Consider the following 14,236-nt stretch of genomic DNA (forward strand, 5'->3'; position numbering starts at 1 on the left):
CTGCATGTTAAAAAAGAATGTAACATTACAGAAGTATATTAAATGTTGCATGGATCTTTGCCAACAATGATAGTCCTAATGAAACTAGAAATAAAGATTCTTATTAGAGCTAATAAAATTAGACATAATTAATACAGATATCTACTGTTAAAAATAAGCACTCAATATCCTTCTCCCCTAAGCAAATGCCATGTTTTACTCCCAAACTTTTCTGGAATGATAAGGAACCTGAATCTCAAGAAGCTACTATCCTGTCTTGAGGAAGAAGATTGCTCATACTTTATATCTAAGGACTGACCACAAGTATAGTGTAAATGAAAGGTCTGAATTTGCCTAGCCTTTAATTTCCTCCATTTGAAAATTCATTTTAAGATGGACACACATTTGAACAATTAGGCATCCTGTGCTCTTTGTGAACACTACTTTGGTATTTCAATCAGGAATGAGTCAGTAAGTTCTCAGGATGCTGCCACTGCGCAGTCCCCAATCAGACTGGCCATGTATTCTCAAGAAAAAAATCGGACTTGTTGGGATATTAATATGAACTGCAGGACTCTGCAATTCAAGTCTCCTGCCCTGAAAAAAGCATCAGGGAAGAAAGTTAATTTTTTATTTCATAATCTTTTTCCTCATCATGAGCTGCTTGACAAATACTAATTACTGAAAAGGAAGTCCACTCCTTTCATCCAAAATTCAAAATAGACTGTTCAGGTGGAAAGCTGAAATGCTTATTATAAAAATAATGTTCCTCTCCTCTGTAATCCCATGTGAATTACATAGGGCATTTACAGTTTGTTTTTAATACCTGATTATACTCTCTTAGAGAAAAGTAAAACTATGTTATAATTAAGAAAAGTGGCAAGAGTACGCTTTTAACAGGATTTTCTTCCTCTGGCATTTCAAATGAATGTAGAAAGGTTAAAAATGTTCTTCCTTACCAAGATCTAATGGTAGTATTATTTCACAGATGGAACGCTAGACTACAAAATTTACATAGACTACAGATCAGACCAGTACTTCTGCAGGGAACCAAACAGCTTGAAAAGTTTTGCACAGTTCAGTATTTAGTTTTACTTCTACAATAGTAGATGGTTCTAAGCAAAAATTAATCTGAAGGATGCCTGTTATTTTGCATGTTTTCCTTTTTGCAAAAGGAGAAAAAAGGCCCTCTCTAAACCTGTCCTCCTATTTAAGAAGATTTTATTTTCCAAGGAATCAAATAAAGCACAATTCATGAATGCTTTTGCCACACTGAGAGACAAACATTTTTATACAGGATATCTGTTTACATTATTTAAAGTCTGTTATGTTACCCTACCAAAATGTCTAAGCTAAGGCTTACTAGTTGAAATTAGGTTTTAAATAGTTGAGAAAACAAAGACGAAAATAAATTGATAAAGTTACTCTACCAGAATTTAACTTTCCTCCTTATTTATTAAAGCTCAACCTAAAATGAGATTCTCTCCTTTTCACTCCCACTACAAATGTTTGGTAAGTAAGGTCAAGTCAACACATGAGAATTTATCTACAGAGAAATTCCCACTGCCGCTATCACCAGTTCAGCTGGAATCTCAAGTGCCAAATACTGCTACCAACACTCATAGCCTTACATGCTCTAAGTTTGCTTTAATCAAGTCAAATTTACTTGATAGTGATTTCTGGAATACCTACAGAGGTTTCTTCTCCATTATGTACATAAATTAAACTGGAACAGTATTAGCAAAACTCAGGATTTTTCAAGAGGTCCTTAGTAAATCAAAGGCATGAGAACTATTCCTTTATACCTCTATTATTCCTAATTAGTAAAACTGGGATCATGTATGGCAGATATAAGATGTAAGATTTGTGGGATTTGGCTGCAAGCATTCTCCCCCTTTAATGTTCTGTTGCAGTTCATTGCAGTCTTTAAGAAGTCTCACCTCATCTGAAGAATCCCCTTGTCCTGATGTTGCTGTACCACCTGCCAAACCTTTTGAAATAAAAAAGTTCAGAGATTCTTTTTATAACTCTTATATTGAAAAGACAGTATTTTAAGATATTTAAGCCAGTATGAAATGGAACACTTCATTAATTTTCTTTGAAAGATACATAGCAGTGAACTGAGAAGTTGGAGTAAGATTTCCAAGCAATACAAAATCAGAGATTTGCAAATACTTGCCATTGCAGAACTTCAATGCATGGTGTTAACAAATGAGCATTCTTTCAGAAATTGAAAAAAAAAACCCCTCTGATGGACTTCAGTGATCAAAAAAAATAAAATAAATCCACAGAACCTTTACAAGAAGAGGTGCTGTGGATTGATAATCATTTTGCTGAAGTGGCAAAATTCCACTATGAGCAATTTCATCTTGCCCATTCAAATTCCACTAATGTTATGACTGGAAAAATGGTGTTTAACATATTAGCAATAAGAAGTTAACATGTTTAGCTTTGCTGATAGAACTAAGAGTCCTCTAATTTGGTAGTGCAATAAATAACAGCTAATTCCCTAAGTTTCATTAAATCAGCTATTCTTAAAAATAAACCCAAAGCAGTTTATATAAAACCCATCAATAATCAAGTCTTCTCTTAAAATATTTTTCTACACATACCTTGAACAGATAATGTGCTAGTTCCAGCTCCTTGTTCCTGTATACCACATGCAATTTTATCCTCAGGAAATGCCAATCCAGAGCCTTTCAAAGCAATGAGGTACTTTTCATGACTTTTCTTTGCACATGCATTCTCTCCAACACCTTGAATGTATACATAAAACAGTATTAAAGCACAGAAACAGTTCCTTGATTCATATGCTTCATACTCTATGCAAGCAATCTAAAAAATGGCCCACAATGCTTTAGTTTAATAACATATCCTCCATTCAAAGAGTCCAGATAAGCATGTCTTATTTTCCGTTCCCTCTCTGTATTTCTGTATCAGGAAATCCATCACATATAAGAAAGAGAAGTAATTAAATTACTCCCATTTGAATACTATAACAGGAGAGAAAAAGGAAGGAAACACTAAAGAGAACTGCCTGTGAGGCAGCTTTACTAAGTCTTTCTCCTTTCAAATAAAGATTTGGAGACTGCCTGTTCTTTACCTAGCTGCTGCCCAAGCCAGTTATGGCAACTTAACACCACAGTAATTACTATTTGCTCCATACCTATGCAAAGAACTCTAAATCAAAAGAAAATAACATGGAATTAATTTACACTAGGGGATCTGGGTTAGTTGTGACTGGCCAGCATTCTCAGATTCACTGTGATTTGGTACAGGATTAAAAAAATAATGAAGAGGGGGGTAATGTTTAAGAAAAAAAGATGAGAAGGCTTTTCACAGAAATGCAGGACAATGGTCTTTTGCCATTCAGTTCTCCTCCAGTAATCTCTGTGAGAGCAGATCCCAAAAATAAGTTAGACATTCCACTTTGAACAACTTTGTTATGACTAGTTTGGCAATACTATGCTAGAATAGATTTCTTATAAAACTTTCCTGAAAAGATGTTTCTTTATAAGTTTATTTGGGACACAGATCAGATATTTGCTCTTACAGCTCTTAATAACAAATGTTTCTAGTCACTCTGAAGCTCACCCTCCTATAAATGTAATATCCTTAAAAATAGGCTTTTTTTCTGTACTTTGAGATGTCAAAAAAAGCCCATGCAGAAACTGAAGTTATAAAAAAACCTGACGCCCTTAATTCTTCATAGTTTGAAAATGTAATTATTAGAAATAACACAAACATACCAGAGCTAAGATTTTTGTAGAACTGTTGGCTAGTTAAAACCTGGGTAAGAACTGATCTCATTGCACCTCCCATTTTGGTCAAGTCTTCCAGGAAGGAAACATGAGGCTCCAAAACCTGAAGAATTTTATGAAGGTCTTTCTCTGACGGCAGATCAAGAGCTGAAAACCACATAAGAAGAGCTTTTGATGCAGATGTAATGAAATTTAGTCAAAATTGCCATAAGCAGAACAGTTACGACCACTGCAAATAAAAATAATTTATATATTCATAATTCTCTAAAATTCACACATACAAATTTCAAACTATACCTGGTTTCATTTTCTGGAAGAGCTCAGCACAATGCTAGGTAACCCTTAAAACATATTTAAGCATGCTAGCAGGTAACAAAATCAAATCACCTAGTCAGGCTGCAATTTTGTTAGGAAGAGAGGTACAAAATACAATGACATAAACTATGGATAGCATTCATGTACTGTGTCTTCGTAAACTGCACAGCAAGAGGTAACAGCATGGTAAGATATGCTAGATACACGCAAATTCAAAACATACCAGGCTCATTATATCCCTCTCTTAAGTGCTGAATCAGACTAAAGATGAACTGTGGAAGGACTAATTCTGACATCATCAACAAGTCTTTCGGAACACATGGAACATTTGAATCTGATTTAATCCGGTGTCTTTTACAAAACCTATAAAACAGATGAGAAAAATGTTAGCCAAGCAATGTTAACATGTACTAAGAAAAGCATTCCTTTTTCCATTTTCCGGAGAGTATATGCTTTTACATTAAAGGTGGTATGGAAATGGTGTTCTAAAATTCCATCTACTCTGCTCAAGCCCATTTTGATTCTGAGGACCGAGAATTATAAAGCTGCCAATTATTTCTCTGCTGCTCAAAATTCATATATATAACATCCCAGCTTCTTCCCATACATATCAGAAGTATTTTCCATTGAGCAATTAGAAGAACACTGACTTTTCTCTCCTCTCTGTGACGTAATCAGAGGTTGGACTAATTTTTCAAGTCGTCATTCAGATAATGACTTTAAAATGTCTTTGGACAATAAAAGCAACTTTAAAAGGCATGAGACTTTGCAGGATCAGTGTGTTTCAAATGTACAGCAACCAAGATATACAAAATCCTAACAAAAATGTTTCATTAAAAAAAAAAAGAAAACATCTATTCTTTGGAAAATTCCTGCATGGTAGTAGCTGAGGCTTGGCTAATGCACAGTGACATGAGGTTGAGCCAAACCCCATTAGAGGAGACAGAATGATTTCCCACTCACTTAACAGGAGCCTGACTCAAGAGACACTGAATACTTTTCAGCTCCCAAGCTATTTTTAGAAAGGACAGACAACAACATCAAAGAGTTATTTACCCACGTCAAAAACAACACTAAAGAAACAATAGACTAAAAATGTATCACACAAGAACCAACTTTACTGGAAAGATTCACTAGATTTTACTAATAATTTTTCAACACAAAAATTCAGAAAAAAATACAGCTTTGTTTGAATATGAAAACTGTTTATGCCATAGTTTTCAGAAGCAGTCTGCTACTTTCTAAAACTTAAGTCTTTCTTTTTTGAGGACCATTGAAGAATCACCTGCAAGAGAAGAAGGAAATAGAAGAAAGCCACAAAGCAAGTATCTGAATAAAAAACAAAAGGCAAAAATAAAGAAAATGCAAATCCTACATTTAAAATGGCAATTCACAATAATGGCTAGCAAATAGACAAGTCTAAAGACTAGGAGCTTCTCCTTTGCTTTTGCACATTAAAAATGAAAATTTTTTTAAAGAAAAGGTACAGGACAGTACTAGCCAGTTGATTTGCTGTTTGTATATACACCAAATATATCCCTGTAAGGATAGATATATATATATATATAAGGACAGAAAGAGCTCAGTGACAATTTTCTGTTAATTAACATCCAAATAATTAGTGTTCACCTTTGCCTTCCACTTTTCATACTACATTCACAGAAGTTATGAAAAGCCATTCCATGTTCCTTGTTCAAGTATGGATGAACAGCACAATTTGCAACTGCAGGGAATTCAAAGGGGCTTGTAAAAGTCATTCACTTTTTTCTTTGGTCACATATTGAATGGCCTGAATTGCCAGAAACCTGAACTGCTAGAAATCACAAATGTGGCTTTATCTATGTTAAAATACAGTATTCCATATTTTTAAAGTAATTGGTTTCTTTTTCACCACTGTCCTTATAAGAGGTGAAAAGTAAATAAAGATCTAAAAGATACAAAAGGAAGGAATTACAACACAGTGCCCTCTAAAATCTTTTACAGCCCACCCCCCACCCATATATTTTACATTCTGTCAAAAGATGTTTTCACTGTTTATGATCACAAGCTAAGGAAGCCACTGTAACAAAATACAAAGGTAAAGTAATTTTGAATCCCACCTTCTGGTGGGCACAAGACTTCCTTCCACAGAAAATAAGTTCTGCTCCCCATGAAGTCTATGTCAACATGCCAGCTCTGAATCCATCGCAACAGAATCAGAGTTAAAAAGGACCCAGAAGAATCATCGAGTGCAACCCTTAAGTGAATGGTGCCTATGGGAACTGAACCCATGACCCTGGCATTACTAACACCATGCTCTAACCAACTGTGCTTATCTCAGGGTCATGGATTAACGATCCCAAGTTTTACATATCCTGAAAATAAGTTATGAATATGTTGTCTCTTGAGAGTCTCAAGAAAGCATTATTGATTTATAAATTGTGCTATTACTGCTATATTAACACAGATACTGGAAGACCAATAAAGGACCCAGATTTGATTCCCTGTAAGGAAAAGCTCTTTCACTGTCACATGCATAAACCACAGAAGGTTCAAACAGGAAACAATTTCTAGATACCAGGCACTAAACCTTAAAGTAGGAACATCAATGTAATTTTACAAAAGGCACCATACTCTGTATTTATGGTTCAAAGGCTACAGTGTTAAAGTAGTACAGTCCAGAATTACCCAAAGTTCTATTGCAGAGTATTATATGAATTCCTCTATAAATATTGACAAAAATGCCAGACAATGACTTGGAAGGTCTTCAGAGTTAAGACAACAGCTGCTTTAACTAAAGAAGAGACTGAACCCCAAGCTGTGCATAGGAAGAAACAAGCTGAGATTTCTTATACAGGCCAAAAGAGACACCTGGACAAACTCCTCAATGGGTTATACAGTCACTGGACAAACAGCAGCCAAAGCTATTCCACAGTCAGTTCCCTATGTACTTCTGAAAGAATTTCCTTACCACAGCAGCAGCTAAAGAATTGTACATCTACATAAACGTGCATTTCAAAATGCTTCCAAGACTATCAAAACAAGCTTTAATAGGCAACAAAAAGGAGCATGCCCAGATCTCTCCTGATACCATCAAGCCCCAGAAATCCACCACTTGCAGCAGGGAGAAATCTCTAATGGGGGGCAATGAAAGGTGGATATAATCTAGATAAGAAATATATTTTCTGAAAAAGCTCAAAAATAATGATGGAGAGGAAGACTAACTAGGTAACTTACAGATCACCTTGATCTAAGCTTTTTAACTAGATTTCAATATTGCAAAATACTTCTTCCAACAAGCCTGTAGTTCTTACCACTCTTTTAGCAGTTCATATTTCTTGCACTAAATATTTATCAAATAGTTTACTAGGATTACTAGGATTAAGAAAGAGTACATCAGAGAAAATGTCAATTCAATACAGAAATATTCAAGCCCTATGTATCTGAAGGTCTAGCATAGAAATAGTAAAATACAGGTCCACATGAAGACAAAAACCAAACTTTTTTCCTTAATATTTTCTCTGATTCAAAACCATATTCTGATTTTGCTTTTCTATGTATTTTCCCACCTTTGAAATCACTTTTTCACAAAAAGCTAAGGCTAATTTTAGCAAATGGAGAGGTTAAATAGTAAACTTGCAATTAAATAAAAACTTAGGTTTAACAAAGAATCTTGTCCACATGACTTCAAATAAAATTCTTACATTTCTTATGCTGCATTAATATCTTATTTGTGAAATGCAGAACATTGCTGACATCTACATGAATAAGCAATACCATTTGATACAAACATAAGCAGCAATATCTTCTGAACAACTTCAATGTCAAACTTTCCAGATTCATTCCATTCTTTCCTACTATTTTCATTTTTAATAATTCTACTGTGAATTTCCAAAATGCATTTTAGAAGTGGGTTCTGGTAAAATAACTCCTTCCTTTTAGGCTACAGTTTCACAGCCTAGTTGAAGTAGATCAGTCCTGCCACAACTCTTTCTTCAGCCCTCTTATTTGTTCTAGCAGTAGCATTTGACTGATCCTATGTTAAACCAGCTCAGAAGCTAAGCCAGCAGAAGTTATTTACTTGTAAGAATATATTAAAAAATTCACTGTGCCAGTTTAAATCCACCAAAACTCACACACTGGTCTCCTTGGAAATCACACTGAAATCCCCAAATCATTTTGCTGTCGTCCCTTTCCTTGTTAACCTGACAGGGAGAAAAACACAGAACAAAATAAACCAAAACCCCAAACATTGACATGTAGGAAAATGTCATCCTAGCCAACCAGCACAAGTAGATACAATGCTCACTGTGGAGGCAATTCCACCACTTCAAAGGAGAGCTTTTAAACTCTGCAGTTATCATGGCAGCTGATTCAGTACTAGCCCGACCACACCTTTACAGCTTTTGAACATTTGATCAGTCCTTCATCCACTACATCCCACAGTGTCTCAAGTTTCAGGTGCATTCCAGAAACTTGACATAAGTTCACTATACACAAATGGACTATTTTTACCCTCACTTTTCTCTCACTATTTTGTCCCCTGCCTTGCTGTGTTTAAAAGTCATTTGTTTTTAAACCAGATCATAAGACTTCCAAAAGAAAGCATCCTGATTTCATATTCTTAATGGTACTACAGCATTACGAGTACCTGACTCTGACCGAAGTTTTAGAGAAAATGATCTGGGACCCAAGCTACAGAATCCAAATGAAAACTTCTGGAAATCAACTCTTAAGCAAAGAAAGTAAAGCTCTACTTGATTCTTCAATTCAGTAAGTCATACCTAAACTGAGTTCTTATTTAAAACATAATATACATTTCATACGTACATATATGGTATACTATATATTCATACTGTATACCTCATGACTGACAACATGTAATGTTTCATAAAGTATTCAAATGAAGTTTTATAAATACAAATTCAACACAAGTTTTTTTAAAAGCATGTATTATGTTTCCATTCTAAAACAAATACACAAATATTCTTATATACTCTGATTCTACAAAATAAATGCAAGATACAAAGTACTTTTTTGAGTGCTACAATTGTTTCTGAATTCTTGCAAAATGGTTTCATCATTTCTTGTGTACTCCTAGAGTCTTTAAACATTTCTTCCAGCTTTTGCCCTTCAAGTATCAAACCAAGTCTTACTTCAAAACAAAGTAAAACTTGCATAATCAGGATTAGAAAACTATCTGGATGAAAAAAGGCTTTGATATATTGTAGTGTTGCTTTATGTAAATCCACTGTCCCTAAAAATAACAAATACAATGGTAACTCTGAAGAAATGCAGAGAAATAAACCTACTGTTCCTATTAAAATTAAGTTTAGAATGTTTCCCCCACACACCTAGTAACTGTATTTTATTAGTTAAATTCCTTTCACCTGCAAAACGGGCTTCCAAAAGTGAACCAATGTGGTACTGACTTCAAAACCCAAGGAATGATCACTCTTCTGCTCTTTATGAAAACTGCAAGCTACAGAGTTCATAGACAAAACTGAATACTAGCATTTCTGCTATTAGAGGCAAAGCCAGCTGAAAAGATGTCAGTCTAATTCTGCTGCCTCTACTTGGGAAATGTTCTGGTTAGAAGAATCAATAGCAGAGGACAATGAAACATGGCAGAATTAACTAATGGCTTCTCAAGGAAAACAGAAAAAAATAACACCTTGAAAGGACATCTTTTCAGGCTTTAAGCTTTCATGACAAAGCTGACTGGCCAGGTTAGGAGGCTAGAAATCAGAGTTTGGACACTAAGAAGTTATTTCAATCCTTGCAGAACAGCAGGAAGAGAGGCAATGATTCACTAGCAGCTTCCTTGGTGCTCAGTACTACATTAAGTGAAGAAGCACACCTGTTCAAAGCAGACAAAGCTGCCCTGCAGAGCATTTCTAGTATCCTTTGTTAGTCCTTAGACATAAATATCTTGTATAGTAGACAAAACTACAATGATTTGCACTAGTATACAAGTACCTATTATCAATCAGAAACAGTAGATTTGGCAGTTTCAATCATAAGGCCTTTCTTAAACAAAAATTGAGAAAGAATGAGAAGAAATAGACTTCTGAGAGCTGAAGCTGAGCTATGTTTGAAAGGAACCACAAGGTTGTTGAATTTGAGCATTTTGATAGCCCAGAGAGCAACTCCAGAGAGTAACACAATCTGCTGCTGCAAAAATATTCTTTAGAGAAAGGGTGAATGCTCTGGAATAAAATTACTGCACTGTAATTGCATCTAAGTACAACTTATTTTTACCTAGCTTGATTGAAAAGTCTCAATCTACACACAATTTGAAATCTATTTGTACAATATTAGGCACACAGCTAGACAGCTTACAAAGTTAATACTCAGTCTCTTTGGTACAGCTTTTGCAAACATCACAGTGATTGTAAAGCAAAACCCTTACAAATTAAAAAAGTCTTTACTTACGCTATTAATGGAAATATTAAGATTATTAAAATTATCTTTATTCATTTATTTGCATGTATAAATACAGTCTTCAACAGGAACTGCAGCCTTTTCAGTTGAGAAAAGAAATGTACATCTTAAAGGAGCAGCTAAATTTAGTATTTCAGTGTATTGAAGAAGGCATTGACAAGAACACACTTCAAACACAACTCTAAAAAACAGTCTTTATCAAGGTTTACATGAAAAAAGCACCCAAGAAAAATATTTACATTCAACAGTCTTTCACAGCATGGTGTCTAAAGGTATCATCTTTTTTTTTCCCCTTCAACTATGAACTAAAGATAGGGGAATTAAGATATAATGTGTATTCTAATTCTGGATGCTTAACTTAGTAATATTTAGGAACCGATTTTGCAGAGTTCTTAGTCTTACACAGCATTCACAAGCAAAATTACCACCTGACTTCAGAAGTAGACCTGAAAGACAAACAGATCAGCAAATAAAATATCTGGTCCTAAGGCCTCATCAGAGCAGATGTCTGCCTGGCTCTCAGTCTTCCCAATCCATTTATAAGCCCATATGCAGTCTCCCTGACCAGTTGCTTCTGGAGTCCCATCAATTAACCACTTTGAAGAATATGGATAGTACATCTACTTGAAAGAACAAAAAACAAGTGTACAAAACAGAGTTAGCAAAAACATTTTCTTGCTAACAAAATTCTCCCAAGAGAATTTAAACAGGTCAAACATATAGCATGTAGTATTTTGACCCAAATACTTCACATGACAAAGTTCTAAGTGACTACACAGTGCAAAGCAAATGCAAAAACAACCTTCATTTCTTCCATATTTGAGTAAGGTGTGTGAATTGTAACAAAAGTAATTTGCAGTTCTCTTAGAAAGTATTTACATGTTTCATGCCAGAGCCATTATCAGTTCAAACACTGTGCAGAAATAAAGAGATGCATCCTGAAAAAGTCAGGAGTTTATTTAGTCCTTGTTACTGTAATAGCCATTTGGGTATCTCTATTAATTCAATGCAAAGAACATTCATTGTTTTCAAAGCTTAGTACCAAAACCCTCTACAAAGGAAGGCATCTAAGATACTGTTAATTTAAAATCACTTGCAGCTGTCAGATACCATTCCAGGATTTTTAAAAAATATAAAATTCCTGATACTGTACAAGTGATAAGGAAGTATGGCTTGAAATCTGAATCAACATTTATGATCATTAAGAAAGATCTAAGAAACAATAGCTCTTTAGGAATGTGTTCTCTAAACATACTCCCAAAGCCACATTTGTTCCATTGCCAACAGATCCATTGACAGCTCCATGTAGATCAGATATATAGCAGACAAATAACACTCCACCCTGACGCAGTAAACTTAGAATCCTGGGCAGATGATAGGTCCATAAAAGGTATAAAAGCAGCTTTAGAATTTGGTGGGATCAAAGTAAAGGAACTGAAAATCAACATTGGTTAGCCCAAAACTAAACAAGACTATTTCAGAGAGCACTAAAAAACAACTCTTCTTAAATGGAATATATACCAAGGCAAATTACAAAACAATAGACAACTGATACAATAAATAAGCCAAATTTCAGGAAAGGCAAGATATATATCAATCATATCTTGTGAGCTCAGCCTTCACAGTACTGCTGAGTTCTTCAAATCAGACTGGTCCTATCAGAAAACCTTTGGGGTAAAACAATCATTTAAATTTGTTCAGTAATTAACACAGCAATAGTTCAAGCTTTGAAATATTTATAGTTATGTATATTGATATGTTTCAACATCTTACTGATGAATTTGAAACAACTATACATTGTTCCAGAAGCATGTATAAAGTAACAATGCATATAGTCAGGTCACAGCTCTAAAGGTAGTAATAGAAAACTAGCACTTGGCTTTAACCATTTGGAATACATCTCAGCAACTAATTTAGAGGCTGATGTAGTCCTAATTATAGACATTCTTAAATGAAATCAAGTCAGGCAGGTTGGAGAGCTGAGTGTATGACACGGTAGGCTTAATCAACATGTTGGTCTGCAATGTCTTTCGCTTTCCAAGAATAAGGCCTAACATGAAGCTCTATGTAAACTACCCGGTGAAATCCTAAGAAGCAATGCATTATCTTGAGCTTTATGTCTGGGGGAGGCATGACGGAGGACAGAGGAAAATAATTACTTATAAATATATGGTAACTTCAAATTCTGTGGTCCTTGTAAATCCCAGTATGAATCCCTGTACTTTGCATGTGGATGAACACAGTGGAGACTTTGTTCTGAAGAGTCACATCCATCATATGTGACCATGGATTTATCTAGACTCTCACACTAAGCTTACAGCCATTACAGCTCAGACTTCTCTTCAGTCCCTCCTCAGTAGCCCAAAGGACTTCAGAGGCAGAAAAGCTGCATGGATTTGACAGAGACCCTACAAAACACCATTTGTACCAACTCAACAATCCTGAACACACAGGCATTTTTATGTGATTTCATGAAACTCAGAAAATAAACTAAAGTTGGCTACTTGTAGGCTCAGAGCCTGTTGATAAAGCATCTGTTTCACCAACCCCTTGAAGAAAGTTCCAAGAGAGCACCCTTATCTCTTTTAGGCTGCACTACCAAACCTAGCCTAGGCCCTGGAGAACTGAAAACTTCTTGGTAATTGTTAAACAAAACGACTGATAGAGTCACACTGGAAGGAATGATCTTGAAGCAGCAACATGCTATATATAGGATAAGCAGGTGATTTGCTGTTGCAAGACACTTCATAAAATAAACATGCAATCAATCTACTTCATGCCAGCAAAACAATAATTGTCTGTATGTCCCAAAATACAGCCACAAGCAGATCTGACTTTTTTGTTCTTAAGGGAATCTCAGCGCTACAACCCAAGATGGTAAAAGAGACCTTTCCTGATAAACATGCACAGAATGCATCCAAAGATAACTAGTAATAATAGCTTTCTCAAGAGCAAGCTTCCTTTTTCATGGTCACTCCATTTCTTCAGATTTTCACAAGTCTAGAATATGAAAAAGATCCTTTACTCTTAGCTACAGAATGTAAAAGAAAGAGAATATAATCTTCCGTAGTTCCCAATCTCTGAAATATTTCTGAAAAGGAATAAAAGGAAGGATAGGATTTTATGGGGACAGAATTGCAAAGGTCATTAAAATCAGGTATCTACCATCCAAAATGTAATAGAAATATTCAATAATCCTTACTAGGTGCAAATATTTTAAAACACTGAAAAAAATCAGGGCCATTTCTAAATAAATTAAAGCAGAAAAAAATCAAGCAGTTTAGAAACTAAGAATATATTTCTCATTCTTACTTCACCAGCAAGAGGAGGCAAAGAGAATTTTCCAGCCTTTTCATAAGAGGATCACAGTAGACCCAACAGATACATTTGTCTCCAAGAGAGACATAACGATGAAAAAAAAAAACAAAAGAGAGAGAAGTCTGATCTACTGTGCAGGTCATACAGGATCTCTATGAAACCTACACTGACTCACACTTTAAGACACAGAGCTGAATGGAAAGATAAGCAGGGATCAGTAGAGACAGAGCTGCAGGAAGTTTAGAGCTAGGTACCTGAATGTGCTTTTGAACACACAGCATATACCATCAATCTGTGAGAGTTATCTTTCTTATACCTACAGGATTTTTTACTTGATAAAGAAACAGCCGACTGTTGAAAGTGGAAATGGATAACACCTTAGTCCATTTGATGTAAGTCATAAGAGAAGACAACATTATGTCAATGGAGCCACTGGTTGC

The 14,236-nt window shown here is 35.2% G+C and overlaps 1 protein-coding gene across 4 annotated transcripts in view; it reads right to left on the bottom strand.

The window, feature by feature from the left end:
• Nucleotides 1-14,236, bottom strand: part of UBR3 (ubiquitin protein ligase E3 component n-recognin 3) — a 103,205-nt gene that overhangs the window by 84,828 nt on the left and 4,141 nt on the right. For all 4 annotated transcript variants that reach the window (XM_033516150.1, XM_033516148.1, XM_015634519.3 and 1 more), the window contains exons 2-5: nucleotides 4,279-4,418; nucleotides 3,729-3,887; nucleotides 2,592-2,735; nucleotides 1,920-1,969 (exon numbers count right to left, since the gene is read on the bottom strand). In XM_033516150.1, the coding sequence (XP_033372041.1) occupies nucleotides 1,920-1,969; nucleotides 2,592-2,735; nucleotides 3,729-3,887; nucleotides 4,279-4,418 (493 nt within the window). The remainder of the gene's footprint in view (nucleotides 1-1,919; nucleotides 1,970-2,591; nucleotides 2,736-3,728; nucleotides 3,888-4,278; nucleotides 4,419-14,236) is intronic.

The sequence above is a fragment of the Parus major genome, chromosome 7, assembly GCF_001522545.3.
Source record: "Parus major isolate Abel chromosome 7, Parus_major1.1, whole genome shotgun sequence".
Taxonomy (NCBI): Eukaryota; Metazoa; Chordata; class Aves; order Passeriformes; family Paridae; genus Parus; species Parus major.